Here is a 27190-nt window from a genome sequence, read left to right on the forward strand (position 1 = left end):
GACGAGTGTGGGGCGGAGCCTCGGATGGCACCGCGTGTCTCGCTGGGAAAGAACTCTGGGCTTCTGATGCTGGCCGGGGTCTAGGTTGTGCGCCCCCGCGACCTTTCCCTACACCATTTACTCCACCCCAGTAACAAGTTCAACCACGCACTCGTTCAACATTCAGAGACAAGATGGACTTTCCAAAAACTTGAGACGTCCCCACAGGCGTAAGTTTGAGTGCTTCTGCAGTCACTTCTCAAGCAGTTACCTTTGAGCGAGTGTCTTTCCCCTCCACTAAATTTCCCGTGAAAAAAACTGATGTCTCAGTGGGCACGGAGGTACAAACCTGTAATCCCAACACTTGGGAGATGGGGGTTGGAGGTTCAGGAGTTCAAGATCAGCCTTAGCTCCATAGCCAGTTCCTGGTCAGGGGTACTCATACAAAAGCACACAGAGGAGACAGAATATGATGGTACAGCTTTTGATACCAGCACTCTGGAGGCAGAGACTAGCGGATCTATGTGAGTTCTAGGCCAGCCTGGACTACATAGTCCCTATCTTAAACACCCCTCCTCTCCAATAAACACAAAAGGGGAGGGGGATGAAATGAATTTGCAGGTCTGCCAACCTGACGACCTGAGTTCGATCCCAGGACCGCGTAGTGAAACTTTTGTACATACATAAATTTATATTTATATTTGTTTGTTTTCAAAGAATTCCAGGGCTAGCGGGGTATGTGCCCCACACCTTTAATTACTGTACTAAGGACTCAAAGGCTGGTGGATCTCAAGACCAACCTGGTCTACAAAGTGAGTTCTAGGACAGCCAGGGCTATTACACAGAAAGACCATTTTCTTGAAAAAACAACAACACTTCCAGGGCTGGAGAGATGGCTCTGTATTTAAAGGCCATTCATTAGTTGCTGTCATGAAGAATTGGAAGTTTGGTTTCTAACACCCTGAATGGGGGTTCACAGTCATCTGTAACTACAGTTCTAGGGCATTGAACACCTTCTGTTTTCCTCAGGGCATGCACAGTGTGCACAGACATACTCGCAGGCAAAATTACCCACACCCATAAAATTAAATCTTTTTAAGGCTGGCATGGTGGCTCACACCCTTAGTCCCCAGTACTCAGGAGGCAGAAGCAGATAGATGTCTGTGATTATATGTCAGTTCCAGGTCAGCCAGAGCTACATATAGAAACCCTGTCTCGGGTAATAAAATAAATAAGTCCTTTTTAGAAAAGAATTCCAATGTTTAAAACAATGAAGTTTGTTTCTTAATTCTTTGTGTGCGTGTGTGTGTGTGTGTGTGTGTGTGTGTGTGTGTGCAGGTGCACTTCAGGTGCCTTTGGAGGCCAGGAGGGGTCATCAGATCTGGAGTTGAAGTTACAGATGATTTAGGCTTCCTGGATGCTAGGAGCTGAACTCAGATCCTTTGGAAGAAAAGCAAGCAAGCATTCTTAACTGCTGAGTGAGCACCCTCTCCAGTCCCTTGTTTGTTTGTTTGTTTGTTTTTTGAAAAAAGGGTTTCTCTGTATTTTTGGCTGTCCTGGAACTCACAGAGATCCTCCTGCCTCTGCCTCCAGAGTGCTGGGATTAAAGGCGTGTGTCACCACCTCCCAGCACCTCCTGTTTTTTTTTTTTTTTTTTTTTTTTTTTTTTTTTTTTTTGTTTTAATGCGGAGGCTCACACATGCTGTATCACTGACATATACCTCCAGCTCCAGTGTTTCCTCTTTTATTTTTTTTGAGATAGGGTCTCATGTAGCCCAGGCTAGCCTCAAAACTAAGGATAACCTTAAATTCTTGCTTTTCCTGTCTCTGTCTTCCAAATGCTGGGATTATAGACATGCACCACCATGGTCACCTTCATGAGCCCAGTTTACCAGGGAAGGCTTTGAGTTCAAGTTCTACCCTTTCCTTGCCTTTGTTTATTTTATCTGCAATGACCTCAGGTACCTGAAGTTTGTGGTATGAGCCATGGCCCCGGGGGATTATGACTGAGGTGATTCCTTCCACCTGTCTCTTATGGCAAGCAGCCTGCAGCTCCTGAGTGACCCTCCCTCACCTTTGGAAGAGGACTGGAGGTGCTTTCGATCTTCAAACTGAGTCACCCAATGGAGGGACATTGCGCACAGGCCCCAGGCTCCAAGATGAGTCATGTCTTCATAGGATAATGAGAAGTTAGATACGGGAACCCACCTCATATGTCATACGATTAGAGAACATGAGGTCCAGAGAAGGAGGGCTCTTCTGAGGTCACACAGTAAAGGGACAGACGAAAGGAGGCCGAATTCCCGACAAAGTGGGTGGGGCTAGACAGCGACAGTAGGGTGCTGTGAGGAACACATCTGCGGTTCTCCCTCTCTTCAGTTGTGGGAAAGATGTCCCAGCCACCAGCTGTTTCTATTCCAGACAACAAGAGGAGTGAGTCAGTTTTCTTCTATGCCAAAGCTCCTGACTCAGCGCTGGGAATCTTGACTGAGTATGTTCTGGGAAATATCAGGCCTCCAGGAAACAGAGGGCTCCCACTGAGGGCCATCTCCTAAGTGGGTGGGGAATGGAGAGTAGGGTGCAGGAGGGAACACCGGCACAGTATGCCGCCAAGGGAAGATATGTTGAAGGCCTGAGCAGGAAACAGTTCATAAGCAAGGCAGTGGGTTTATATGTGCAAGGAAGGAGGCTGGGTGCCAGGACGTGGGTGTTGGTGCAAAGTGGAGAGGCTCCATGTGCAAGCGGATGTAATGGTGCAGACCTGCAATTTCAGCAGGTGGGAAGTGGAGGCAAGAAGATCAGGAGTTCCTCATAGCCAGAGGGGGGGGGAGGGGAGGGGGAAGAGAGAGAAGAGAGAGAAGAGAGGAAAGAAGACAGGGAGGAGAGGAATGGGGGAGGGAGAAAGAGAGAGAGAGAGCAGAGAAAGAGAGAGCAGAGAGGAGGGTAGGAGGATTCTGTCAAGAAAGACCGTCGTCAGTATAACGAGCTCACGTGCGAGCCGACTGACAGGAGCCCTGACTGACACAGAAGACCCACAGAGCCTTTGCCTGGGTTCCACCCCCTTGCCACGCCTCCTCAGGCGGGTGTAGTTTTTGTAAACGTCAACGAGCTGCTCTGCCACCATTGGCTAGCTGATTAAAGGGGGCGGGTGTGCGGACGTTCCCGGAAGCTTGAGAGGCCCAGCGCGTGCTAGACCTAGATCCTAAACCTGGTGGACTGGGTGCTTAGCAACGGGGGAAGTGCCCCGTAACGGGGTGTTTAGGCAGGGGGGGCCAGCACAGGAATTGTGGATGCTTAACAGCCCAGGGTAAGGCAATGCCTAGCAACGAGAAGGGCGCTGAGAAGGAGAGTAGTCCTGGAGGATCTGTGGACGTCTAGCAACCAGAGAACCTTGGCAACGGCTAGGAGTTTGGGGGGCTTTGGGGAGGCGCTTAGGGAAAACATGAGTTTTAGCAACGGTAGAGGGGCGGGGGTAACTAGGAGAAACTTGGAAATCAAAAGGGGAAAAGATATGGGGGGCAGCTTTCAAACAAGGGTGCAAAACAGGAGGCCCAGGTCTGTAATCCTTATTATTCCTTAGGCAATGTGGCTGGAGCTAAGTGGCGTGCTGCGCAGGACCTGTGGACCGCTGGGCAGGGCTGTTCGTCTGCATTGTGGGGGGCCCCTGGGACCTAGGCCCCACTGGTGGGTAAGAGGCAAGGGAGGGGGCCTCCAAGGAAAAAGAGGTTGAGGGAATGGGGAGAGGTAAAATGATGGAGGTGGATCATTCTGTTAAAGTCTACTTCTCTGCAGGGGCCATGTAGAAGTTGTTTGGCCCAAAGTGTTCATCAAGACCAGCCTGGAAGAGGCCTAAGTGAAGATGACATTCGCAGGGCACGGGAGGCCCGGCTCAGGAAGGCACCCCGGCCCCAGGTATCATTGCTTCCTTCGTGCCCCCTCTCTCTCCCCCGTGATACTCTGAGGAAGGTGGCAGCAGGTCTGCAGGGCTTTTCTGCTGTTCTGTCCACCTTCCCTACCTTACGCCTTTCCTCTTTCTCAGCTAAGTGATCGCTCTCGTGAACGCAAGGTACCTGCCTCCCGCATCAGTCGCTTGGCCAGCTTTGGGGGTAGGTGTGGCATGCGGGGATCTTCGTGTGACCTAGATCAGAAACAACATTTACAGGTGAAGCGAGGGAAAGGATGACTCGAAGACAAGGTTAGGGGAAAGAGAAACAAGAAAGAGGGATGGAGGCCAAGCTCTGCAAACCCCAGAAAAATAGAATGTAAGCCCTAATGTTTATTGAGAACCTGTAGTGAGCAGGGTCTTGTAGGCCTGTGTTCATTTCTTCTATTGATGGAGGAGTGGGTGCTGAGAGGTGAGGTGGCTGGACTTTAGGTCTCACAGCAGGATTGTTCAGACATATATGAAGTAGAGGGATGTGTTGCAACCAGCCCTTCAAGAAGGAAAGGAGGCGGCCAGGACACCCACCTGTAATTTCAGCAGTTGGGGTGTACGTAAGAAGGAACAGGAAGACCAAGGGTTCAAGGTCATTACTGGCTACATAGTGAGTTTGAGGCCGCCTGTGCTACTCAAGACCCTGTTTGAAGGAGAGAAAGGAAAAAAAAAGAGGGAGAGAGAAAGAGGGAAAGGGCCTTTGTAGCCCCTGTTCTTGAGAAGTGAAGGCCGAAAGATTGAAAAGCCAAGCCTGGTAGTGCATGGCTGGAGGCCCAGCTGCTTGCTAGGTTATTGTAGGACTGCTTGCACCCACAAATTCAAGCCCAGCTTGGCATCATGGACCTTGTCTAGGAAAGAAAGAAAGGAAAAAGAAAATAGCATATAAGAAAATATAAATAAATACTGAATATGGGTACATATATGTTCATACACACATGATTTGTTTGTTTTTGAAGCAGAGTCTCACCATGCAGCCCTAGCTGGCCTGAAACCAGGCTGGCCTAGAACTCAGAGATCCCCCTGCCTCGGTCTCCCAAGTGCTGGGATTAAAGGCCTGCGCCACCACACACTCCCAACAGGCCCCAGCATACAGAAGCTTTTTGTGATGCTGTCTCCTGTAACCTCACTTGGCCTCAAAGCCCCAGTCCTGACTCCACCTTCCAAGTGTTCAGATAACAGGCCCTGGGGTCCATTGGATATTACAATGTAGAGTTCTCTCTCCTTCATCTCAGGCTAAAGGAGTGGAAGATAAGAATGTGCAATTGCACATTCTGGGTAGAACCTGGGCAGTGTGGTATGCCGAGGGTTTCAGAGGAGAGGGATAGTCTCATATCATCGTTGGGCAGTTAACTTAACTTCTCTGAGCCTCAGTTTCCCTTCCTGTAGGATGTGAGCTTTCCTGTCCAACATGTTTCACAGAGGTGTGAGAAAGAAATACGTTAAACACTGTTGGTTCAGGAATCGCCACACAAACTGTATGAACACTAATCTTAAGCAAGAACAGTTACTGAATGCACACCCTGATGCTGGTCAGACCAGGGACATAACTCAGAATTATTTGCACTATGAAACTAGGTATCTTTTTCTGTCTGCTGATAAAGGAGAAACACCACAATGAGTTCATATGCAAGTGCAGGAAGTACTTCCCAATGGTCAGCTCTGACTATATTTTAGACATAAGAGTTCATATTGACCTTTGATTGATGGGTCTTACGTAAAGCTTTGTGGAATTTCTTAAGATTAACAAACCTCATGCAGAACAAAACAGGGTCTGTGGCCAGCGTGTCCTTGAGCCAAGTTACTTCTCTGTGTCAATGACTGGCAGGCATGTTACAGCAACAATATGAAATAGCTGGCAGGAATGGAACAAAATGGCTGCAGCTTTGCTGGAGGGAGTGGGGGTCAGACCATAACAAACACATGAGACACACTGGCAGTAATACAGGAGCACATAGCATACTTGGCAAGCGCCAGCTGCAGGCTAGAGATGGTGACAGTGAAAAAGTCAAAGTCTGGAATGGTGGCACCGGCCTTTGATCCCAGCACTTGGGCAGAAGCAGGCAGATCTCTGAGTTCTAGGCCATCCTGGTCTACGTAGCCAGTTTCAGGCCAGTCAGGGCTACACAGCCAGAGCTTGTCTCCAAAACGTATACAAGAGGAGAATGGCAGCAGAAGAGGAGAGTAAAGGAGGGAACGAAGAGGAGGCCTGGTCGGTTATACCAGATTTCAGCGAGAGGAACCCGTGGGAGATAAGTGTCCTAAGCATAAAAAGAAGGACTGAAAGGACAGAGCACACCCGACATTCATGAGGCCCTGGGTTCTGCCCCCAGAACCGCAAGTAAAGATAAAGGTAGATAGATAGATAGATAGATAGATAGATAGATAGATATTGAATAGAAGCTTAAGGGTGGGTCTGCATATATGTTAAATCGGCAGCATTTGAGAGGCACAAATAGGAGAATCAGGAGTTCAGGTAACATACTGAGTTTAAGGCTAGCCTGGGCTACATAAGTCTGTCAGAAGAAAGGAAGATTAAGTGTGAGTCATCTCTGATAATAGCCCCAGCTCTTAGGAAAGCTTCAGCAGGATTACAAGTTCAAGGCTAATCTAAACTACCAAGCCAGTTCCAGGCCAGGCTGGCCAACTTAGTAAAATACTGTCATTGGTGTTGCTGTTATTATTATTTTAAAAGATGCTAGGGATATAGAGTTTGGGTAGCATCTGAGACCCTGTGTTCCATCCAGAGTACCAAAAGAAAAGAAAAACCGGGATGCAGCTCAGGAGGGCGCTTGCCTACAAACTGAGCAACAGAGGGTCTCTAGACAGCATTAAGCAGCAGTGAGAGTCTTAGAGAAGAACCCAGGTAAGCCAGCTCTCAGCTTCCTTTCTTGCTCTTCAGGGCTGGCTGTGGGCTTGGGCCTTGGAGCGCTGGCCGAGGTGACCAAGAAGTCCTTGCCAGGTGGAAGTCTGCAGCATGGTGAGTAGCACATCCCCTGGGTTCATTCTGCTCTTGGCCTTGAGAGCTGGGGTGGTAGTAGCCTGGTGATGGGCTCTGTGTGTGTGTGTGTGTGTGTGTGTGTGTGTGTGTGTGTGTGTGTGTGTGTGTAAAATGAGTAAATTGTTTATCTAGCACACAGAAGTTACACACACTGACTAGTTCCCAGGATGCACAGCAGGTGGCTCACAGCTCACTGTAACTCCAGCGCCCTCTTCTGGCCGCTCCAGATTTTATGCATACATGAAATGCATTCATACACACACACACACACACACACACACACATACACACACACACACATAAATAAAAATTGTTTGTTTTTTTGGGGGGACAGAGTTTGTCTGTAGCTCTGGCTGTTCTGGAACTCGCTCTGCAGACCAGGCTGGCCTCAGAACTCACAGAGATCCACCTGCCTCTGCCTCCCGGGTATTGGGATTAAAGGCGTGTGCCACTGTGCCTGATGTGTAATGAGATTTTTTGAAGACTCAACGAGTCTGGGCTGCTCAGTGGTACTTACCCAACATGTATGAACTCATACATGTTTCCAGGTTCAAGCTCCAGCACCACAAAATATAATGAACACTCTGAAGACAGCATTTATGTGGCTTTTATTTATTGGTACTTTATTAGAGAGATTATACATGCAAATTTAACTCCTTAAAATAAATTTACTTACTTACTTACTTACTGAGACAGGGTGTACCCCTGGCTATCCTAGAACTTGCTATATTGACCAGGCTGGTATTGAACTCACAAAGCTCCACCTGCCTCTACCTCCAGAGTTCCTTTTGCTCAGGCTGCTTAAGTGCTGCGGTTAGAGGTGTCTCCTCCGACTACTGTGAGCACATCTGGCTTCCGTGGTTCAGCTTTATGTCAGTGGGATGTGCCCATGTCGCAAGGTGTAGTAAGTGTGTGTTCAGGGCCCTGTAGTCTCTCTCTCCCCTGAGTTCACACCTAGAGGAGGACCTGCACTGTTGCAGAAATGTGCTTCTCTAGAAATTGCCTCTTTGTCAGAGGGCTGTGCTAACACGTTCTCGTCAGACACATCTGAGTCCAAGATGCTGCTCCCAGTTTGCCAACGCTTGATATTAGCATTTTTATGTTAGCCCCTCTGGTGGCTATACAGATTCCTTTTTTTTTTTTTTTTTTTTTTTTTTTTTTTTTTTTTTTTTTTTTTTTTTTGAGACAGGGTCTCCTGTAGTCCAGGCTAGCCTTTAACTTACAGAGATCCTCCCTTGCCTCTTGCCTACTGGTTACTGGGATTACAGGTGTAAATATCCCATGCCCAGCTTTTTTTTTTTTTTTTTTTTAATTTCTTGCCTGTAATGTCAGCAGAGACAAGAGGATTTTCATGGGTTTGAGGCTATCCTGGGCTACACTGTAAGTTTTTAAGATAAAAACTTTTTTTTTTTTTAAGTACACTGTAACTTTTTAAGATAAAAAGTTTTGGTTTTTGTTTTGTTTTGTTTGTTTTTTCGACACAGGGTTTCTCTGTGTAGCCCTGGCTGTCCTGGAACTCACTCTGTAGACCAGGCTGGCCTCCAACTCAGAAATCCACCTGCCTCTGCCTCCCAAGTGCTGGGATTAAAGGCGTGCGCCACCACTGCTGGGCAAGATAAAAGATAAAAATCTGGAGGGGCTGGAGAGATGGCTCAGTGGTTACAAGCACCGACTGCTCTTCCAGAGGTCCTGAGTTCAATTCCCAGCAACCACATGGTAGCTTACAACCATCTGTAATGGTATCTGATGTCCTCTTCTGGTGTGTCTGAAGACAGCGACAGTGTACTCACATACATGAAATAAATAAATAATTTTTTTAAAATGTTAAACTGGAAATGGTGTAAAGTTTGCATGCAAACATTTAATCCCAACACTCAGGAAGTAGAGGCACATGGGTTTCTAGGAGTTTGAGGCCAGCCTGCTCTACATCGAGTTCTGTCAGCTAAGGGTACATATAGGAGTTTGAGGCCAGCCTGGTCTATGTAGAGCTCTGTCAGCCAAGGGTCCACAGGAAGGATCTTTCTGTGCATGCAGTACTGATGTTCACGTCTCACCATAGAGGGCGTCTCTGGATTGGGCTCCAGTCCTTTCCTTTCCGAGGCCAATGCTGAGAGGATCGTGCAGACCTTATGTACAGTCCGGGGGGCTGCCCTCAAGATCGGTCAAATGCTCAGCATCCAGGGTACAGTACAGCATGACTCCCTCAACTCCTCAACTCCTGACCTATGACCCCTCCTCACCCCACCCACCCCGCCAGCCAGCAGCAACCCCTGATTTTATATGTCCACATGGAACCCCTCTTCTTCTTTTTCCTCCTCCTCTTCTCCTCCTCCTCACTAATCCCTGCATTCCATTGTCTCCCAAGACAACAGCTTTATCAGCCCCCAGCTTCAGCAGATCTTCGAGAGGGTCCGACAGAGTGCCGACTTTATGCCTCGCTGGCAAATGATGGTGAGTGTCCAGTTTGGATGGATGATGACGTGGGATTACATAGCTCAACATATAATCTGCAAAACAGCTTATATTACGTAAAGTTCTCAGACCTGTCCCTGTCACTCCATGTCCCTGACACATGTGAGTAACATGTAAGTTTGAGCTGTGATTAATTTTAAAAGATCATGCTGGGACATATGACACACACCTGTACAGTCTCAGCAATTGGAGATGGAAGCATAGGATCAGGAGTTCAGGGTCATCCCAAGCTACACAGAGGATCCAAGGCTAGCCTATGCTACTTTAGGCCCCATCTCAAACAAACAAGCAAAATTGAAGAAGATGTTATCCTTAAACAGGACACCATCAAACATGGCACTAAGAAGACTGGAGCTGTTCTGTAACTGTATGCAGACCTAGGCTCCAGCTACCTACCTACCTTCCATCTGGGTTCTGCTTCTTGCCACATGCATGACCCAGGTAGTCACCATGGCTCTCTGAGACACTCTATAAACACACCAGAACCAAAAGGAAGACCCTCTTCATCATGCTTTTTTTTTTTAAATGCCTTAATAATATGGGACACTAACGAGGAATGTTACCAATTTTCACTAACCGTCTCCCTGGGCGTGCTGGTGCATACCTTTAATACCTGCCCTCAGGAGGCAGTGGAAGGTATATCTCTGTGAGCTTGGGGCCAGCCTGGTCTATATAATATATCTCAGACCAGTCAGGACCTCACAGTGAAACCCTGCCTCAAAAAAACAAACAAATAAACAAACAGAACCAATGTAGGGCCAGGCAGTGATGGCGCACACCTTTAATCCCAGCACTTGGGAGGCAGAGGCAGGCAGATTTCTGAGTTCGAAGCCAGCCTGTTCTACAGAGTGAGTTCCAGGACAGCCAGGGCTACACAGAGAAACCCTGTCTCGAAAAAAAAAAAACATAACAAAAACAACAACAACAACAACAACAAAAAGAACCAATATAGGTATTCCTTTGATGGGACTCCTCTGAATCTTAGTAGTAAGAGTTCATTCTCACTTTTCTAAACAAATCTACTTTGAATTCCTCCACTCAAAGACAAAATGAAACAATGGCACTTGTGTAAAAATAAGTCTCCTGTTGTAATTGTCATCCCCAAGCCTCTACCTGCTAACCTAGGCCTAGTCCTAGAAGCTTCTAGCCTCTGTACAACCTAATGTAGGCCTCGAATGTTTTCAGGCTTTGAGACTTACTGCTGAATAAGCTCACCCTTTCTTGTTCTTTCTGAACTCTGGCTGGCTGGTTCAACCCATCTCCCAGCTGACTTATTCAATCTGGCTTTTCTCTCAGCTTCTGAGCTGCCTCTGCTTGGCCTCTAACCTTAGCAATCTTTTCTAGTCTTCTGGCTGCTTCTCATTCTCTTTCTCATTCTGTCTTCACCTGTGTCTAGCTTGTTCTCTCTTCAGTCTGTCTCTTTAAAAACTCTCCTGGTAAAACTGTGTCCCCCTCCCCCTGTGCTGCTCTGCTCTCCCTCTCAACTCTACTGCACTGCTCCCCACAAACTACTGTATCCTGTTCTGTACTCTCTTCTTCTGCACTGTCTGTCTCTCCCTTAAGTCGTTTCCCTCTCCTCTCTTTTCTTATGAGAGTTGGGCATATCCTATTCTGTCAATTCTGTTAAATCCTTTTCGGATTCGTCACTTTGTCTGCTACTCAGACATCAGTTTCAAACATGGGTACTTCCTTCTACAAACTAATTTTACCTTCATTGCTTGGGATTAAAGGTGAGTACTAAGGGCCTGTCTGTATTCCAGCCAGAGGGATTAAAGGTCTGTGCTAAGGCTGAGCCACACCACAACTGGACAGTGTTGAGGTTCACAGTGTGATCGAATATCCTGGCTGGTTGGTCACCTGGGCCTCAGTTTCTGTAAAATGATATATCAGCTATGAGTGAACCCCAGGGTTGTTAACACAATACGCTCCCTAACTAACACAGCACAGCAGTACAGGGAACGAAGTCAGCTGCCCGGAACCATCATGGTAACTGTTGTGCTTGCTCCTTTCAGAGAGTTCTAGAAGAGGAGCTAGGCAAGGACTGGCAAGACAAGGTGGCCTCTCTCGAGGAAGTGCCCTTTGCTGCCGCCTCCATTGGGCAGGTGCACCAAGGTGTGCTAAAGGATGGGACTGAGGTGGCTGTGAAGATCCAGGTGAGCCAAGGGTGGGGGGTGGGGAGTGGGGTGGGTGGGCACTGTGCTGTCCTCAAGGCATGGGTGAATCCTACCTCCTGAACCCCCCTTCTCCCTCCTGACAGTACCCAGGTGTTGCCCAGAGCATCCAGAGTGACGTACAGAACCTGCTGGCCCTGCTCAAGATGAGTGTGGGCCTGCCAGAGGGTGAGGCGCCCCTCTGTCCCCATCACAGGAGGCAAACTTCAGGGGATGCTAAAGAGAGGAAGGGGGGCTGGACTGACTGAGGAGAGACGCATTGTAGGTGTGCATGCATCACACGGGTCACAGGAGGAAGGAGGTCTGGACTGAGGAGAGACGCATTGTAGGTGTGCATGCATCACACGGGTCACAGGAGGAAGGGAGGCTGGACTGAGGAGAGACGCATTGTAGGTGTGCATGCATCACACGGGTCACAGGAGGATACCAAGCAGGGGAAGTCCAGAGAGAATGAGTGTATGTGACAGAGCTACAAAGAAACAAGCCCAGATCAAATGCACAGACAGACAGGCAGGCAGACAGACAGACAGGTGTACAGTATGCAGGGGAACCACAGAAGCAGAAGAGAAGACAACTTGGTAGGCAGCATGTCTGTGTTGGGTCACATGAAGATGGCCTGTAGAAGACAGAGCAAGGTGTGTTGTGGAAGAAAGGAAGTAGAGAGTGGCAGGCAGGCCTGGCGGCCAGGCGAGAGGCAGAGGGCCGTGGGAGGGCAGAAACAAGATGGGAAGATGGCTGTGGAGGTAGCTCAGTAGAGTGCTGGCAGGCGAGAGGCCCAGGGTTGAGCTCTGGTACCAAATAGGGTGTGGTAGTACACAGAGGGCCCCCATGCTCAGGAGGGGAAGGTAAGAAGATCAGAAGTTCAAGGTCATCCTTTGCTAAATGGCCAGTGAAAAGAGCTGCTTCAGACTGGGGGCTGGGACAGTTCCTGTGACAGAGCTAAGCCCAGGAGACAGACTTCCACAGAGACCACAGTTCTGGGAAAAACAGAGAAAGTGAATCTCAAATGAGGTGTGTAAACTGGGTCTGGTGGCTCACACAACTTTAGCACTGGGGAATCTGAGACAGGAGGGTTGCCCAAAGTTTGGGTCAACTCTGGACTACACAGATGTAATCAATCTCAAATGTAAAGCCAAGCATTATAGCAAGTCCGTGATCCAGGGTTTGTGAGGTAAAAGCGGTAGATCAAGGTCAGCCTTGGCTACTTACTGAGTTGGAGGCCAGCCTAGACTATGTAAGAGCCTGTCTTTTTTTTTTTTTTTTTAAGGAGGAGGAATGAAAAAAGGGGGGGGAGGGGTAGAAGTCTGAACAGAGGTGCATGGGACAGTAGCGACTTAGCAAGAAATGTATGAGGGGCCAGTGAAGACAGGCAGAGAGCCATCCTGAGCACCATGGCTTGCCCCTCCCGTCCCAGGCCTGTTTGCTGAGCAGAGCCTACAGACCTTACAGCAAGAGCTGGCTTGGGAATGTGACTACCGCAGAGAAGCTGCCTGTGCCCAGACCTTCAGGTAAGACACCCCTGCAGGCTCCTAGGGGACTCCTTCCCTCTCTCCTGGTCCGGGATGGGTGTGGTACTCTCTAGCCTCTGACAGTCGGCATCCTCACACGGAACCGCAGACTTCCTTATTCTCACATGGGTTCTGTCAAATGCATATCTGCTGTGGTCTCACAGTGGGCTCAGCTGCACCATGACATTCGGATAGACCTGATAAGTGAGGATTCTGCTGCTTTCTACAGCAGTAGGGAGGAGAACACTGGCTCCAGACTGTTCCTTGTACACAACAGGCAGAGAAACGGTGTTACCGTCTGGGAAGCTAGGGTCTCACTCTAGCTCAGACTGGCATGGACCTTGAACTCAGAGATCCACCTGCCTCTGTCTCCCAAGTGCTGAGATTAAAGGCATATGTCACCATGCTGGCACAACCTTAATTTATTTTTAAATTTTAATTTTAATTTCATACACCTCTAATCTTATCACTTGGCAAGCAGAGGCAAGTGAATTTCTGTGAATTCAAGCCCAGCCTCATCTGCATTAGGAAGTTCCAGACCAGCAAGGGCTACAAAATAACAATAACAAACCCCTCCAAAAGTTCTAAAACAAGAAAAAAATTTCTTGATTTATTTATTTTATGTATGAGTACACTGTTGCTTTCTTCAGACACACCAGAAGAGGGCATCAGATCCCATTACAGATGGTTGTGAGCCACCATGTGGTTGCTGGGATTGAACTCAGGACCTCTGGAAGAGCAGTCAGTGCTCTTAACTGCTGAGCCATCTCTGTAGGACCCCCCCTCCCATTTTGTTTTTGTTTGTTTTCTGTATTGATTTTGTGCCTGCATATGTCTGTGCACCATATGCATGCAGTACCCACAGAGACCAGAAGAGGGTGTTGAATTTATAAATGGCTATGAGCCACCATGGGTGCTGGGAATCAAACCTGTGTCCTCTGGAAGAGCAGCTAGGGCTTTTAACCAGAGTTGTCTCTCATGCCCCTCAACCTTATTTTTTGAGATATCATCTCTTGCTGAACCTCTAGAACTCTGGTTTTACTAGACTGGCTAGCCAGCAAACCCCAAGGATCCTCCTGTATCCACCCCTTGGTGCTAGGATTACAGTACTTGCTGCCATTTGTGGCTGTTATACATGGTTCTGGGGACCAGACCCTTGTGTTGTGAGGCAAGCAGCTTACCTGCTGAGCCATGTCCTAAGCCCCTGAAAGAACCTCTATGTTCGCATACCCGGCAACCCCCCCACTGGCCTCCTTGATAAATTCTGTATGGACATTTATACTGTTGTATGCCATTAGAATTTTCTAGAATGCTCAGAGCAACAATGTATGCAAGTCCCAACCTAGAAACCCAAATCTATGAAATCTGTTCAGCAAGGTGGATAAATAAGTTGCAGTAGGTTGTTTGTTTGTTTGTTTTTGTTTCTGAGATAGGGTCTCACTGTGTATCCCTGGCTGATCTCAAACTTGCATCAGTCATTCTGACTCTGCCGCCCACGTGCTGGGATTACAGGTGTGCCCTGTACCTGGCTATTATAGTATTTTCAATACTACTGGTTGAATCTCTCTTTTTTAAAATTTTTGTTTATTTTAATTATTTTAAATATATGTGAGACTTAGGACTCCCCTGGAGCTGGAATTGCAGGCAGTTGTAAGCCACCCAATCTGGATGCTGGGAACAGAATTTGAGTCTTCTAGAAGAGGACCCAACTGCCAAGCCAACTCTCTAGCCAAATCCCTCCCCACCACTTTTTTTTTGTTTTTTGTTTTTTGAGATAGGCTCTCAATCTGTAGCCCGGCCGATCTCGGACTCACTATGTGGCTGTGTTGGCTTCGTGCTGATTCTGCTGCTTCTGCCTGTCCTCTGCTAGGATAATCTGCATGTGCCACCTCATCTGGGTCTCCATGCCGGAGAACTTGATGCCAGGGCAAATGAACGGACTATAGCTAATAGAGAGCAGCGAGGCTACATCTTGGGGTTATGGTCGTGTGCAACAGTTAAGGACAACTCGAGTCTGAGGTGTAGCTCGGCCGGTGGTTGTGTCGCACATGTCAGTCACACTCGGGCTGATCCTCGAACTCAGAGGTAGAAACCAGAAGTTCAAGGCCATCCTCAGGAATGTAGCTGAGTTTGAGGCCAGCCTGGGCTACATGAGACACCATCTTAAAAAAGCAAAACAACAAAACAAAACAAAAAAGAGACACCTAGTGAAGAACCTGTACAGCAAGGCTCACGAGTCAGCTCTGTCTCCCAGCATGCCAAGCTCAGGTGATGGGGAGGAGGCAGTCCAGACAACAGTCATACAAGGCATGTGTCCTGGACCCTGATGAGTATGGGCTTCAGTCTCAGGTCAACCCTTACAGGCTCTGTGGCCTGATTCCATTCAGTAGCCTCAGGAGAGTACTCTCCTAGGGGAGGTGTGCTGATTAGTGCTTAGTGCAGGCCTGGCTTTTGAGAAGTAGAGCCAGTATCAGACCTCATAAACTAGGACTACATACCAGCCCCAAGTAGGACCCCGCAAGGCAGAATGACAATGGGGGACAGGCCAGAGCAACCCCATGCAGGATCTGAGGACACTGTCCCAGGATCCCCCAAAGCCTTCCTATGCCTCTGATGCCTGCCCATCTGCCTGTTCCTAGCATCCTCACAGGTCCCCACTCAACTTCTTCACCTGCTGTGCAAGGCATGTGGAGGCCAGAGAACAGGCTTATATAGGTGTCCCTCTGTTCTTTGAGTCAGAACCTCTCTCCGTCCCAGAACTAATCACACAGACTGGGCTAGCTGGCCGGCCATTGAACCCCAGGGATCCAGTTGTTACTGCTGCTCCATGGCCGGGATCACAATTGTGTGCCCTTCCTAACTTTTGTAGGTTCTGGTGGTAAAGTGTGAGTCCTCATGTTTATGTGGTAAGCCCTTTTCTAATGGAGCTGTCTCCTTGGCCCCTTGGTTTTGAGAATAGAATGCCATGTAGCCCAGACTGGCCTCAGACTCCCTATGTAGCTGAGGAAACCATTGAACTCTGCCTCTCTCGGGTTCAGATGTGTACCACCACAGCTGATCTTAATGGCAGACTATTACATGACAAGGAACACTGCCACCATAATAACCCAACAGTCAGTCTGCTGAACTGGAATGGAAGTGTAACACACCCTGTGTGCCATGCATGTACTTCCTGCCTCCAGCTCCCCGTTACTGAGACTACAGGTGTGCACCACCACATCTGGGTCAGAGAAGGAACCCCAAATTTATTTACCACTGTTTAAAGTCCAGGACTCTCCTATATGTACGGGGGACACATTCCTAGATGCCCTCAGTGGATGCCTGAAGCCCAGTTAGTTCCCAGCCCTGTGTAGGCTGTTTTCCCCTGTGAGTACCTATGGTGGGCTCACCTCATAGGCACAGTGTTCCCTGCTGCAGTGAGCCTGTGCCACTAGGAAGACTTGTGCTGCAGGCTTCTGCCCACAAGATGAATACCTTTCCACCTTTGTTCAGACTGTCATCCTCCTGCCTCAGTCTTCCCGTGCAGGGACTGCAAGCCTGCTCCACTTCACAGGGTGCCTCAGTCACCTTACCCAAGCATTTGTCTCACACGGTGGGCGAAACGCTTGCAGTTTGTGGTAAAACTGGAATGAATTTCTTCCTTTGCCACCACTTCACGCATAGGTTTGTCCTCACTAAGAATCTTGATGGACTGGGGCATTTTTTATTCTCCTCATTGAACCTGAGCGTTTTACCTTCTCACTTAAAGGTAGCACTCTGTGGGCTGGTAAGGTGACTTCTCGTTAAAGAGCTTGCCACCCTGGACTGAATCCTCGGGACTCAGAGTGGAAAGAAGGAACTGATGCCCACCCACATGGTTATTCCCTGTTATCCATACATGCTCCATGACCTGTGACAGACAAACATGAGTATATAGACACACACACACTCAAGCACACGGGTGCACACACTAAATAAATGTAAGAAAGAAAGAAAGAAAGAAAGAAAGAAAGAAAGAAAGAAAGAAAGAAATTCACCCATTATTCATCATCCTCCTGAAACAGCCCTAATGATGCTTATTTTAAAATAAGTTGAAGTAAAGTGGGGACCAGCAGGGATGGGAGGGATGCAAGAGGGTGACAGAGAGCTGACTAAAATACATCACGTATGTGTGTGTGTGGGGGGGGGGTCTGAAATGCCAAAATGAAATGCACTGTGTATGACTAATACATACTAATTGAAAAGGACAAAACATTCTTCCCCTTTCCCTTCTCCCTCTTGCTCCAGCCCTGCTAGCTTTGCACTCACTCCGGCCCAAAGTCCACTGTAACTGTCTTCAGACACCCATATGAGGGCATCAGAACCCATTACAGATAATTGTGAGTCACCATGTGGTTGCTGGGATTTGAACTCATGACCTCCTGAGGAGCAGTCAGTGCTCTTAACCGCTGAGCCATTTTACCAGGACAAAACATTTTTTTAAAAAAAGAAAAAGTATTTTATGCTCTTCATTGGCATATCTGATATGCCAGCATTCCTGCTCTTGTCTGGGGACCATTGTTAAGTAAAATGAAGATGACCTGGACACTGCCAATGTAATAGCTCAGCAGTCATTCCGCTGAAACAGCTAAGCTCTTAGAAGGGAAGTGTGATACACTGTGTGTGTGTGTACCATGCATATACGGGACAAGCAGTGATTAGTGTTCCGAACAGGATGGAGTTGGATTTATCATACTGCTCGGAATGGTACTCATTTTTAAATTTGTAAATTATTTACTTCTGGAATTTTTTTAAGTTGAGATTTCTTTTTACTACATGGATGTTTTACGCGCGTGCGTGAGTGTGTGTGTGTGTGTGTACACTATGTACATGCAATGCTCTCAGAGGCCAGATCCCCTGGAACTGGAGTTAACAGATTGTGAGCCACCATTGTGGGTGCTGGGAACCCAGGTCCTCTGCAAGAGCAGCCAGTGCTCTTAACCACTGAGCCATCCCTCCAGCCCACCTGCCCCATTCCCCACAGCCCTCTTTTCCCTTGATTGTTTTTTGAAACAAAATCTTATGTACCCTGGCTGGCCTGGAACATGCTGTGTCACAGGAGTTGGCTCTTAGGCCCCTAGCTCCTCCTTCCACTCTCCAATGCTAGGTTTATAGACACACTTCCATGTCCAGCTTAGAATTCTCCATTTAATATTTTTAGACCAAGGTTTACCACAAGTAACTGAAATGTTAGAATGGGATTCTCTAGTGACCCCAAGGACCAGTGATTATCACTGTAGAGCCATAGAGTAAAAACTCGTCAATAAAGAATTTATAATATTTATTACTTAGTATGTGTGTACATGTGTGTACATGTGTGTGCATGTGTGTGCACACCAGTGTACAAATGCTATAGCACACGTGGGAATCAGAGGACAACTTCTAAGAATATGTGGGCCCTGGGATCAAACTCAGGTCATCTGCTTTGAAGTGCCTTTATCCTCTAAGCCATCTCACTGGCCATAAAATAGTTATTTTTTTAAGTGATGTGTGAACTAAATACTCTGAGCTCATTGTCAGGTGACAAGAAGAAGGTCAGAGAAGGGTTAGGAGGAGGGAAGTGGTGACTGGGTCTCCAGCTACACCCAGTTAAAAAACTACACAGTACTACAATGTCTCTTAAATGCCAGTCCAGCCAGGTATTGGCTGTCACCCAAGGCAGCCAAGCCAGAGAAGGGAGTTGGGGAGCAGGGGAAGAAAAGCCTAGTACAAGGTGGCCTGAAGGGCTTCTCAGTAAAACAGCCAGTTCAAACCAAGCCTCTGGGCTCTAAAGCATGAAGTCTCTCCTTCCTCGCCCTTTTCCTGTCCCAGGAAGCTCTTGGCTGACGACCCCTTCTTCAGAGTTCCTGCTGTGGTACAGGAGCTATGCACTACACGAGTGCTGGGCATGGAGCTGGCTGGGGGAATCCCTCTGGACCAGTGCCAGGGCCTGAGCCAGGACATCCGGAATCAGGTACATCTCCTTGTGGAACAGGATGGGAAGAGCCAGGCATTCACTTCCTCTCCTGGCCAGGAGGGGTCAGGTCGCCTCACTGGCATGTCTTGTTCTTCCAGATTTGCTTTCAGCTCCTGAGGTTGTGTCTGCGGGAGCTGTTTGAGTTCAGATTCATGCAGACAGATCCCAACTGGGCCAACTTCCTGTACGATGCCTCCAGCCACCAGGTTGGTTCTTTATGATATGGATCAGGGTACATTGGCTAGGTGCTATAAAGAGCATTTTCCCAAGGGCCAGCGAGATGGCTCCGTGGGTAAAGATGCCGCCAAGCCTGACGACCGTAACATCAGTTCCCAGGACCTCTGCACATGGGCCACACATAATACATAATAACACAATACATAATAAATGCAAAAAATGGGGTAGAGGATGGTTCAGTGGTTCTCTTATAGAGGGATATGAGTTACTTCCCAGCATCCACATAGTGGCTCACACCCATCTGTAACTCCAGTTCCAGGGAATTCCAATACCTTCTTGTACATCTGTGGCACCAGGCATGCAAGAAGTGCATAGCAATGCAGGCAGGCAGAACAGCCATCCACAGTAATGAATCTTTCTAAAATATAAATAGACCAAAGAGATGAACCAGAACTAATACCATGATAGGGAAACCTATAAACCATGTAGGTCCAAGTACAAATTACAGAACAATTACAGTAAACACTGTCAGAAGTTTTCTGAGAGCAGGGTCTCGCTATGTAGCTCAGGCTGGTGCTAAATTCCTACTCCTTCTGCTTCACCTGGAATTGCAGACATTTATCTCCAGGATTGGTGTCTCTGTAGATACAAAACTTTAAATTATGGAACTATTACTGGATATGTTCTGTGCCTACATATAGATGTAGACAATATGCATGAGAATTTTAGGAAAATTAATTTTTAAATTATTATTTTAGTATTTTATGTGTATGGGTACTTTGCATATGTGTCTGTGCACCATGTGTGTGCAGTGACTGAGGAGACCAGAAGAGGGCACTGGATCCCCTGGAACTATAATTACAGACAGCTGTCAGCCACTATGTGGGTGCTGGGAATCAAACCAGAGTCCTCTGAAAGACCAGCTAGCATTCTTAACCACTGAGCCATCTCTGCAGTCCTGAGGAAATTATGTAATGATATTATTTCCTGGTAGGTAGTAACCTTGGAGAGGGTCCTGGCAGTATACGGGTGAGGGAAGAATAAACCTGTGTGGGTTGGTATTCATATTTTAAGCTGATTAGTAGGATTCTGGGTATTCATTTAATTTCTTGGATGTCTCATTCTCTGGGTTATCTCATGGGCCCAAGAGTTGTATTAAAGGCAGATAAGCTGGGTGGGGAGGCGCCCACTTTTAATCCTAGTACCCTGGAGGCAGGGGCAGCCTGATGAGGTCATGAAACCTAGTTTCAACAACAATTAAAAGAAAGCTAGCACTAAAGTTGAGTCTTGAAGTACCTGCCTAGAATGAGGCCAGGGCCGTGGATCAAGCACAGAGGCCTGGCCTTGTATGGGCATACAGCCTGGGGTGGGGGGCGACTCACTGATACAGCGTTTGCCTGTGAGCACCAATGAGGGTCTAGAGGTGTGGCTCAACAGCAAGGGCAGGGCTGCAGGAGAGAGGAAGAGGGGTCCTGGCCGCTCCAGTCGCCAGTGGGGGTGGTAACAGCTCCCCACGTTCACCTCATCCACTGTTCCCAGGTGACTCTACTGGACTTCGGTGCAAGCCGGGCCTTTGGAACAGAGTTCACGGACCATTACATTGAGGTGAGCACAAACCCTGTGGCTTCTGAAGGGTCAGGGCTCAAGCCAGGTAGGGAGAACAGGGCAAGGAGGAGACGCAAACGAGAGCTAAGAAATGCAGGGCTTTAAGATGGTTCGCACTAAAGCACTGCTGCCATGCTCTCAGGAGGCAGAGGCAGGAGGATTGCTGTGAGCTCCAGGCCAGCCAGGGCTACATGGTGAGACTCTTACAGTAATAACAGCTAGTGACTCCCATCACATATCACAAGTACTAACTGATGGAAAGTGGCCAGGGTCACTCAGAGCCCATTACAGGTGATCTAACTGTGCTTAGAGACAGATTGCCCCAAATCCCAGCAGGCCTGTGAGTGGCAGTTAGTCTGGGTCCAGAATCCATGTTCCAGCCCTTGCCCAGCCCTTTTCTGAGAGAAGGGCCAGAGATGGCCACCTTGTCCAGGGCCTCGGCATCCAGCCTGCACCACACAGACAGCTGGAGCTCTTCCGGGAATGCTTCCTCACCGGCTTTGTTCTTCTCGTTCTCCCTCCAAGTCAGTCAGTGGCAGCAGCTGCACAGACCATCCCATTACACAGCTTGGGCTTTCTATTCATCTGGTTGTCAGTTCCAACATCCTCTGACAGAGCCCTGGTGCCCAGCTCTGTTCTCGATGATACTAGCAACAGTTGTCTCCCCATCACAGAGTTCAGTCTGTGTCCCACAGCAGTGGGACAGTGTCTTAGTTAGGGTTTCCATGACCAAGGCAACTCTTACACAGATCAACACTTAGTTAGGCCAGGCTTAAAGGTTCAGAGGTTCAGTCCATTATCATCATGGCAGGTAGCATGGCAGCATCCAGGCAGGCATGGTGCTGGAGAAAGAGCTGAGAGTACTATTTTTTTTTTTTTTTTTTTTGGTTTTTTGGTTTTTTGGTTTTTTAAGACAGGGTTTCTCTGTGTAGCCCTGGCTGTCCTGGAACTCACTCTGTAGACCAGGCTGTCCTCGAACTCAGAAATCCTCCTGCCTCTGCCTCCCAAAGGCTGGGTTTAAAGGCGTGCGCCACCACCGCCCGGCTGTGCACTTTTTGTTGTTGTTGTTGTTGGTGGTTTTTTTTTTTAAGACAGGGTTTCTCTGGGCAAAAGATTTATTTATTTTATGTATATGAGTACACTGTAGCTGTCTTCAGACACACCAGAAGAGAGCATCGGATCCTATTGCAGATGGTTGTGAGCCACCATGTGGTCGCTGGGACTTGAACTCAGGACCTCTGGAAGGTCAGAGCTCTTAATCACTGAGCCATCTCTCCAGCCCCAAGTACTACATCTTGATCCAAGGCAGCCAGGAGAAGAGACTGGCTTCCAGGCAGATAGGAGTAGGGTCTCATTACCTACCCTCACAGTGACACACTTACTCCAACAAGGCCACACCTCCCAATAGTTCCAGTCCCGAGGCCATGCATGTTCAAACCACTACAGGAAGTAAGGACACAGAGGATGTAGGGCTAGGCTAGGAAATAGAGGGCACTGTGAAAATGTCAAGGAACCTGGCCCAGCTTGAGGATTCGAGGAAGGCTTCCTGGAGGAGGAGACATTGAACTGAGAGCTGAGAGATGCAAAGGACTGATCAGGTAGAGGCTAAACAGATATCCAGATAAACTTTCAAAGGTCAGGAGGTGTTTAGTCACCGTTCCATTGCTGTAAAGAGACACCACGACCAAGGCAACTCTTACAAAGGAAAGCATTTAACTGGGGGCTCGCCTGCTGCTTCAGGGGCTTAGTCTATTATTATGGCAGGAAGCATGGTGGCAAGTAGGTATACTTGAGCTAAATCCTGATCCACAGGCAGAGACAGACAGACAGGCAGGCAGGCGGGCAGACAGGCAGGACCTGGCCTGGAAATGTCAAAACCCATATCCCACCCACTCCTGTGATATACTTACTTCCAACAAGGCCACACCTATTCTGACAATACCTTTCAATCTTTCTAATCCTTTCAAAAACTTCCAGTCTCTGGTGACTGAGCATCAACCATGTGAACCTATGGGGACATTCTTTTTTTTTTTTTTTTTTAAGATTTATTTATTTTATGTATATGAGTACACTGTTACTGTCTTCAGACACACCAGAAGAGGACATCGGATCTCACTATAGATGGTTGTGAGCCACCGTGTGGTTGCTGGAAATTGAACTCAGGACCTCTGGAAGAACAGCCAGTGCTCTTAACCACTGAGCCATCGCTCTAGCCCCCCTATGGGGACATTCTTACGTGACCACAGAGGTACTTGGGAAAATCCTTTGTGCATGGCAGTGCTTCTGAGGAGAAATATCATTTAAGGGCTGGAGCAATGGCTCAGTGCTTAAGAGCACTTGTTGGTTGTACAGAGGACTAGAGTCTCAGTTACGGTCCTATTGCTGTGAAGAGACACCATGACTGAAGTACTGAAGTAACTTGTAAAAGAAAGCATTCCCTCACGGCCTTGCAGTTCTAGAGGGTGAGTCCATAACCATGAAGGCAGGAGCATGGCAGCATCCAGGTGTGGCACCATAGCAGTAACCAGAGCTTGTATTTGATCTATAAGCAGGAAGCAGAGAGAGCTAATCCAGCCTGGTGTGGGCTTTTGAAACCTCAAAGTCATGCCCCAGTAACACACCTCCTCCAAAGGCCACACCTCCTAGTCCTTCTCAAACAGTTCCTTCAACTGGAGACCAAGAGTTCAGTATTCAAACATGAGCCTATATACAGCCATGCTTTTCCAAACTACAACATCAAGCCTCAGCACCCCACCCATAAGGGCTCATATCCATCAGCCTGAGTAAAGAAGTTACAGAACGTGTTGGATGTATGTGGTGGCCTATATTCAGAGTACTTGGGATGCTGAAACAGGACAGGAGAATCATGAGTTCAAGGCCAGCCTGGGTTTCACATGGAGACCTTACTTGTTTGCTGGCTTGTCTTTGTGTGTGTGTGTCTGTGCATGTGCGCGCGCACGCGAGCCCATATATGTACATGTGTACACACATGCCCTTGTGCACCATGGGGACACATGGGGAAGTCAGAGGAAAATCTGCCAGAATCAGTTCTCTTTTTACCCCATGTAGGACCTGTGGGGCCTGAGGACCAAATTCAGGTCATCTGACTTGTCAGTACCTTCATCAACTGAACTACCTTTAAAACAAGAAAAAGGAAATCAGCCCATTTATGTGGAACCCTAACAGATGGTTAGACAAGTCATAGGCGGGGAGAGCTATAACAGAAAGGGCGGTCCCTGCTCTGAGCCTGCCTCTTCTGCCCAGGGACCCTGCCACCCATGACAGCAAGTAGTCCCCAGTGCGACAGATACTTCCTCTGCAGCACAGGGCTGAGCCCCACACAGTGACCCCATGTAGAACCAAAGTTCTTTACTCCACAGAACCCATTCCACAGATGAGAAGGCAGGGGCCCAGATACAGTTTCTCTAGAGTCCTCTAAAGCCAAGGGAGCTGGTGCAGGTGCTTCAGTGCCTCCCTCTACAGGACTGGACAAGAACTACAAGCAACCTGAGTGCCTTGTCTCATGGCCAGTACCACCACTGCACCCAGCTGGACTCACCCAAGCCACTCAAAGTCCAATGGGGAAGATGGCCCTCTGGCACCCTAGGATGCCGTTTATCCTGTCTAGTGTCTGGAGCCATCAACAGATGTGACACTCTACTCTGGGCCACTCATGTGCCAGCCTCCAGACAAGTTGTGCATTCCCAGTGGACAGCGGAGCCCTGACCATTTCCTCCTGCAGGGTCTCTTGAGGAAGACAGAGCAGGGACAGAGTAGGGAGGGGAAGCTTCTGGATGAACGAGCACACCCAAGCAGAGGAGTTGGAGATGATCTAGGATGGGCAAAATATCCCTCCCACCTCTCTCCCTCCCTCCCCCCCCACCTCTCTCCCTTCCTCCCACCTCTCTCCCTCCCCCCCACCTCTCTCCCTTCCTCCCACCTCTCTCCCTCCCCCCACCTCTCTCCCTACCCCCCACCTCTCTCCCTACCCCCCACCTCTCTCCCTCCCTCCCACCTCTCTCCCTCCCCCCACCTCTCTCCCTCCCTCCCACCTCTCTCCCTCCCTCCTGTCCTTTTTAGCAGTGTTCTTTGCTAGTCCAGGCTGGCTTTGAACTCGTAATAGTAACCCTGCCTCCTGAGTACTAGGATTGTAGATGGGTACTACTCTACCCTTCTGGCTACTATTTCCTGTTCTCTAGCACCTCCCTTGTAACCTGGTGTGATGGGATAGACTCCTAATCCTCCAGCTCCCAGCAGGTGGGGCAGGAAGGTCAGGAGTTCCTGGTTATCCTCAGCTACACAGTGAGTTCAAGATAGTGTAGGCTGGATCAGACTCTGCCCCAAAACAAAAGCAAGAACCCCAAAGCCTCCCTTGACCCACACTGGCCTTTGTCCTCTGACATTCCAGGTGGTGAAGGCTGCAGCAGATGGAAACAGAGATCGGGTTCTACAGAAATCCCAGGACCTCAAATTCCTTACAGGCTTTGAAACCAAGGTTGGTTGCCACTGAGCAGAAGGGGGCTGGTGTGTTGTGGCTGTTTTCTTTAGGGGGCTAGTGTCTTTTGGAAGCAGAGGAGCCACGTAGCTCTACTGAGGAACTGGAGAAAAGATGGGGACTGGGGGAGGTAAACTTCTATCCCAGGGCAGTGAATGTAAATGATCGTGGTTATACTGAGGAGTGGGGTGAAACGGAGAGTGTAGCTACTGGGGGGGGGGGGGGGGCACTATTTATTCTGGGGATCCTGGGTTTGAGGAATAGAGGGGTTACTTACCTGTAGGAAACTGAGACGGGGTGGGAAGTGTTGTGGGTAGGGGGTGACTACTTACTACTCTTAGGGAATCTTAGGCCAGCAATGCAAACCTTCCACCACTAAGCCACGCCCCACCCCCAGCCCCTCACTGGTGGGTTCTAAGCAAACTCTACCAGTGAGTCACGCCCCACAGCCCTTGCAGCTTGCCTCTTCAGAAGTAATCAGAGGACATTATGTCCGTCTGGATGCATCTGCCATCCCCACCCTAGGCATTCTCTGACGCCCACGTCGAGGCAGTGATGATCCTGGGGGAGCCCTTTGCTGCCTCAGGCCCCTACGACTTTGGGGCTGGAGAGACTGCTCGTCGAATACAGGGCCTCATCCCAGTGTTACTTCGCCACCGGCTGCGCCCACCACCTGAGGAGACCTATGCTCTACACCGCAAGCTAGCTGGGGCTTTCTTAGCCTGTGCTCGTCTCCACGCCCACATCGCCTGCCGGGACCTCTTCCAAGATACCTACTACCGCTACTGGGCCAGTCGCCAGACATTGCCACTGCCAGCAGCCTCCTGACTAGGGACCTCCCTGCCGACCCCACCAAGACAGATTCCATCCGGGAATACCAGCTCGCCACAGCGGGCGGTCCCTTCCTCCACTGTCCTGGTCCCAGAGCCTAGTTTCTTGTCTTGGATCTTCGGGCCCCTGGAGTTAGCTCCCTGATCCAAAGTGAGCATCCTTGAATCCTGAGGCTGGGAGTAAGCAGAATCTACCACCATCTAAGTGAGCCCTTGGCCTCTTCATGGGATCCACTCATGTGGAGGAGGCGCCCCAGGTCTTCCAGGATCCACAGGCAAAAGAGGAGATGGTGACTGTGGGAGGCGGTCCTCACCTTTGCCTCCCTTGCTCCTCTACCAGCTGCCTTCTTCCCGGGTTCCAGCCTGTGTATTAGAGGATGGGGGTGGGTGCTGATCCTTCCCTCCGAATAAAGGCACCCTTTCCCTCCCCCCAGCTCTTTTTTCTCTGTGCTAAGGGGGAGGAGCTCACAGGCAGCTCCAGGTGCAGATGGCCAGACCCCCCCACCCACCCTCTTGTCTAGGGCCATCTGTTGCGGGGGAACCTCCTCCGCCCCCCCCCCAACGTGCTGACCACCTGCTCCAAGGGCTGTGGCAGCTGAGAAGTACCCTCCTATCACATACTCGCCCCCCACCCCCAGCTTCAGGCTCCCTCCTGTTCCTGACAACCTTGCCTTTACTAATGGGCCCTAATGCCCCTACCAGCTGCATTGCCAAACCTACAGGACAGTGGTAGGGGTGCAGCTGAGTCCAGAACTAGGACCCAATGCCCTCTTTCCGCAAGCCAGAGTGATCTCCCTCCAGGACTCCAGGGTCTGTTTCTTTTCCATCCCCTCCCCTCGCCTGCAAAAAGTGCCTCGTCACCGCTTCTGCCCGCCCCCGCCGGGCTGGGAGAACCGTGGGGTTAAGCAAGATTTGAGGACGTCGAAGCACCTCCCAAAGCAGTTCTTCAGAAGCAGAACCATAGGGGATCTGAGGTCAGGGGTTATGGAAGCAAATAGAACCTGCGCCTGAACCAGAGAGGCACTCCTCTAGGGATGCGTGCAGGTT

General features: G+C 49.1%; 1 protein-coding gene across 8 annotated transcripts; it reads left to right on the plus strand.

The window, feature by feature from the left end:
* The first annotated feature begins 43 nt into the window (after nucleotides 1-43).
* Coq8b (coenzyme Q8B) lies at nucleotides 44-26572 on the plus strand. Of its 8 annotated transcripts, none has more exons than XM_076930314.1 (16): nucleotides 68-209; nucleotides 1941-2072; nucleotides 3560-3667; nucleotides 3757-3891; nucleotides 4019-4085; nucleotides 6813-6890; nucleotides 8971-9093; nucleotides 9277-9362; nucleotides 11396-11536; nucleotides 11641-11722; nucleotides 12969-13062; nucleotides 18892-19033; nucleotides 19135-19242; nucleotides 20753-20818; nucleotides 25227-25313; nucleotides 25839-26572. In XM_076930314.1, exons 3-16 carry the CDS (start codon nucleotides 3563-3565, stop codon nucleotides 26139-26141), a joined length of 1617 nt encoding a protein of 538 aa, XP_076786429.1. In that variant the 5' UTR covers nucleotides 68-209; nucleotides 1941-2072; nucleotides 3560-3562; the 3' UTR covers nucleotides 26142-26572. The 8 variants fall into 8 exon arrangements, with proteins under 8 accessions (XP_076786433.1, XP_034350323.1, XP_076786429.1 ...); XM_034494406.2 differs by having other exon boundaries at nucleotides 3772-3891; XM_076930318.1 differs by lacking the exon at nucleotides 1941-2072 and having other exon boundaries at nucleotides 44-209.
* The last annotated feature ends 618 nt before the right edge of the window (nucleotides 26573-27190 follow it).

Source organism: Arvicanthis niloticus, chromosome 1, assembly GCF_011762505.2.
Source record: "Arvicanthis niloticus isolate mArvNil1 chromosome 1, mArvNil1.pat.X, whole genome shotgun sequence".
NCBI classification, from domain to species: domain Eukaryota; kingdom Metazoa; phylum Chordata; class Mammalia; order Rodentia; family Muridae; genus Arvicanthis; species Arvicanthis niloticus.

Coding starts and splice junctions, on each gene's coding strand:
- Coq8b (XM_076930318.1), top strand. CDS start 3,563: ATGTGGCTGGAGCTAAGTGGCGTGCTGCGCAGGACCTGTGGACCGCTG. Junction 4,086..6,812: donor TCGCTTGGCCAGCTTTGGGG/GTAGGTGTGGCA, acceptor CTTGCTCTTCAG/GGCTGGCTGTGGGCTTGGGC. Junction 13,063..18,891: donor GCCTGTGCCCAGACCTTCAG/GTAAGACACCCC, acceptor TTCCTGTCCCAG/GAAGCTCTTGGCTGACGACC.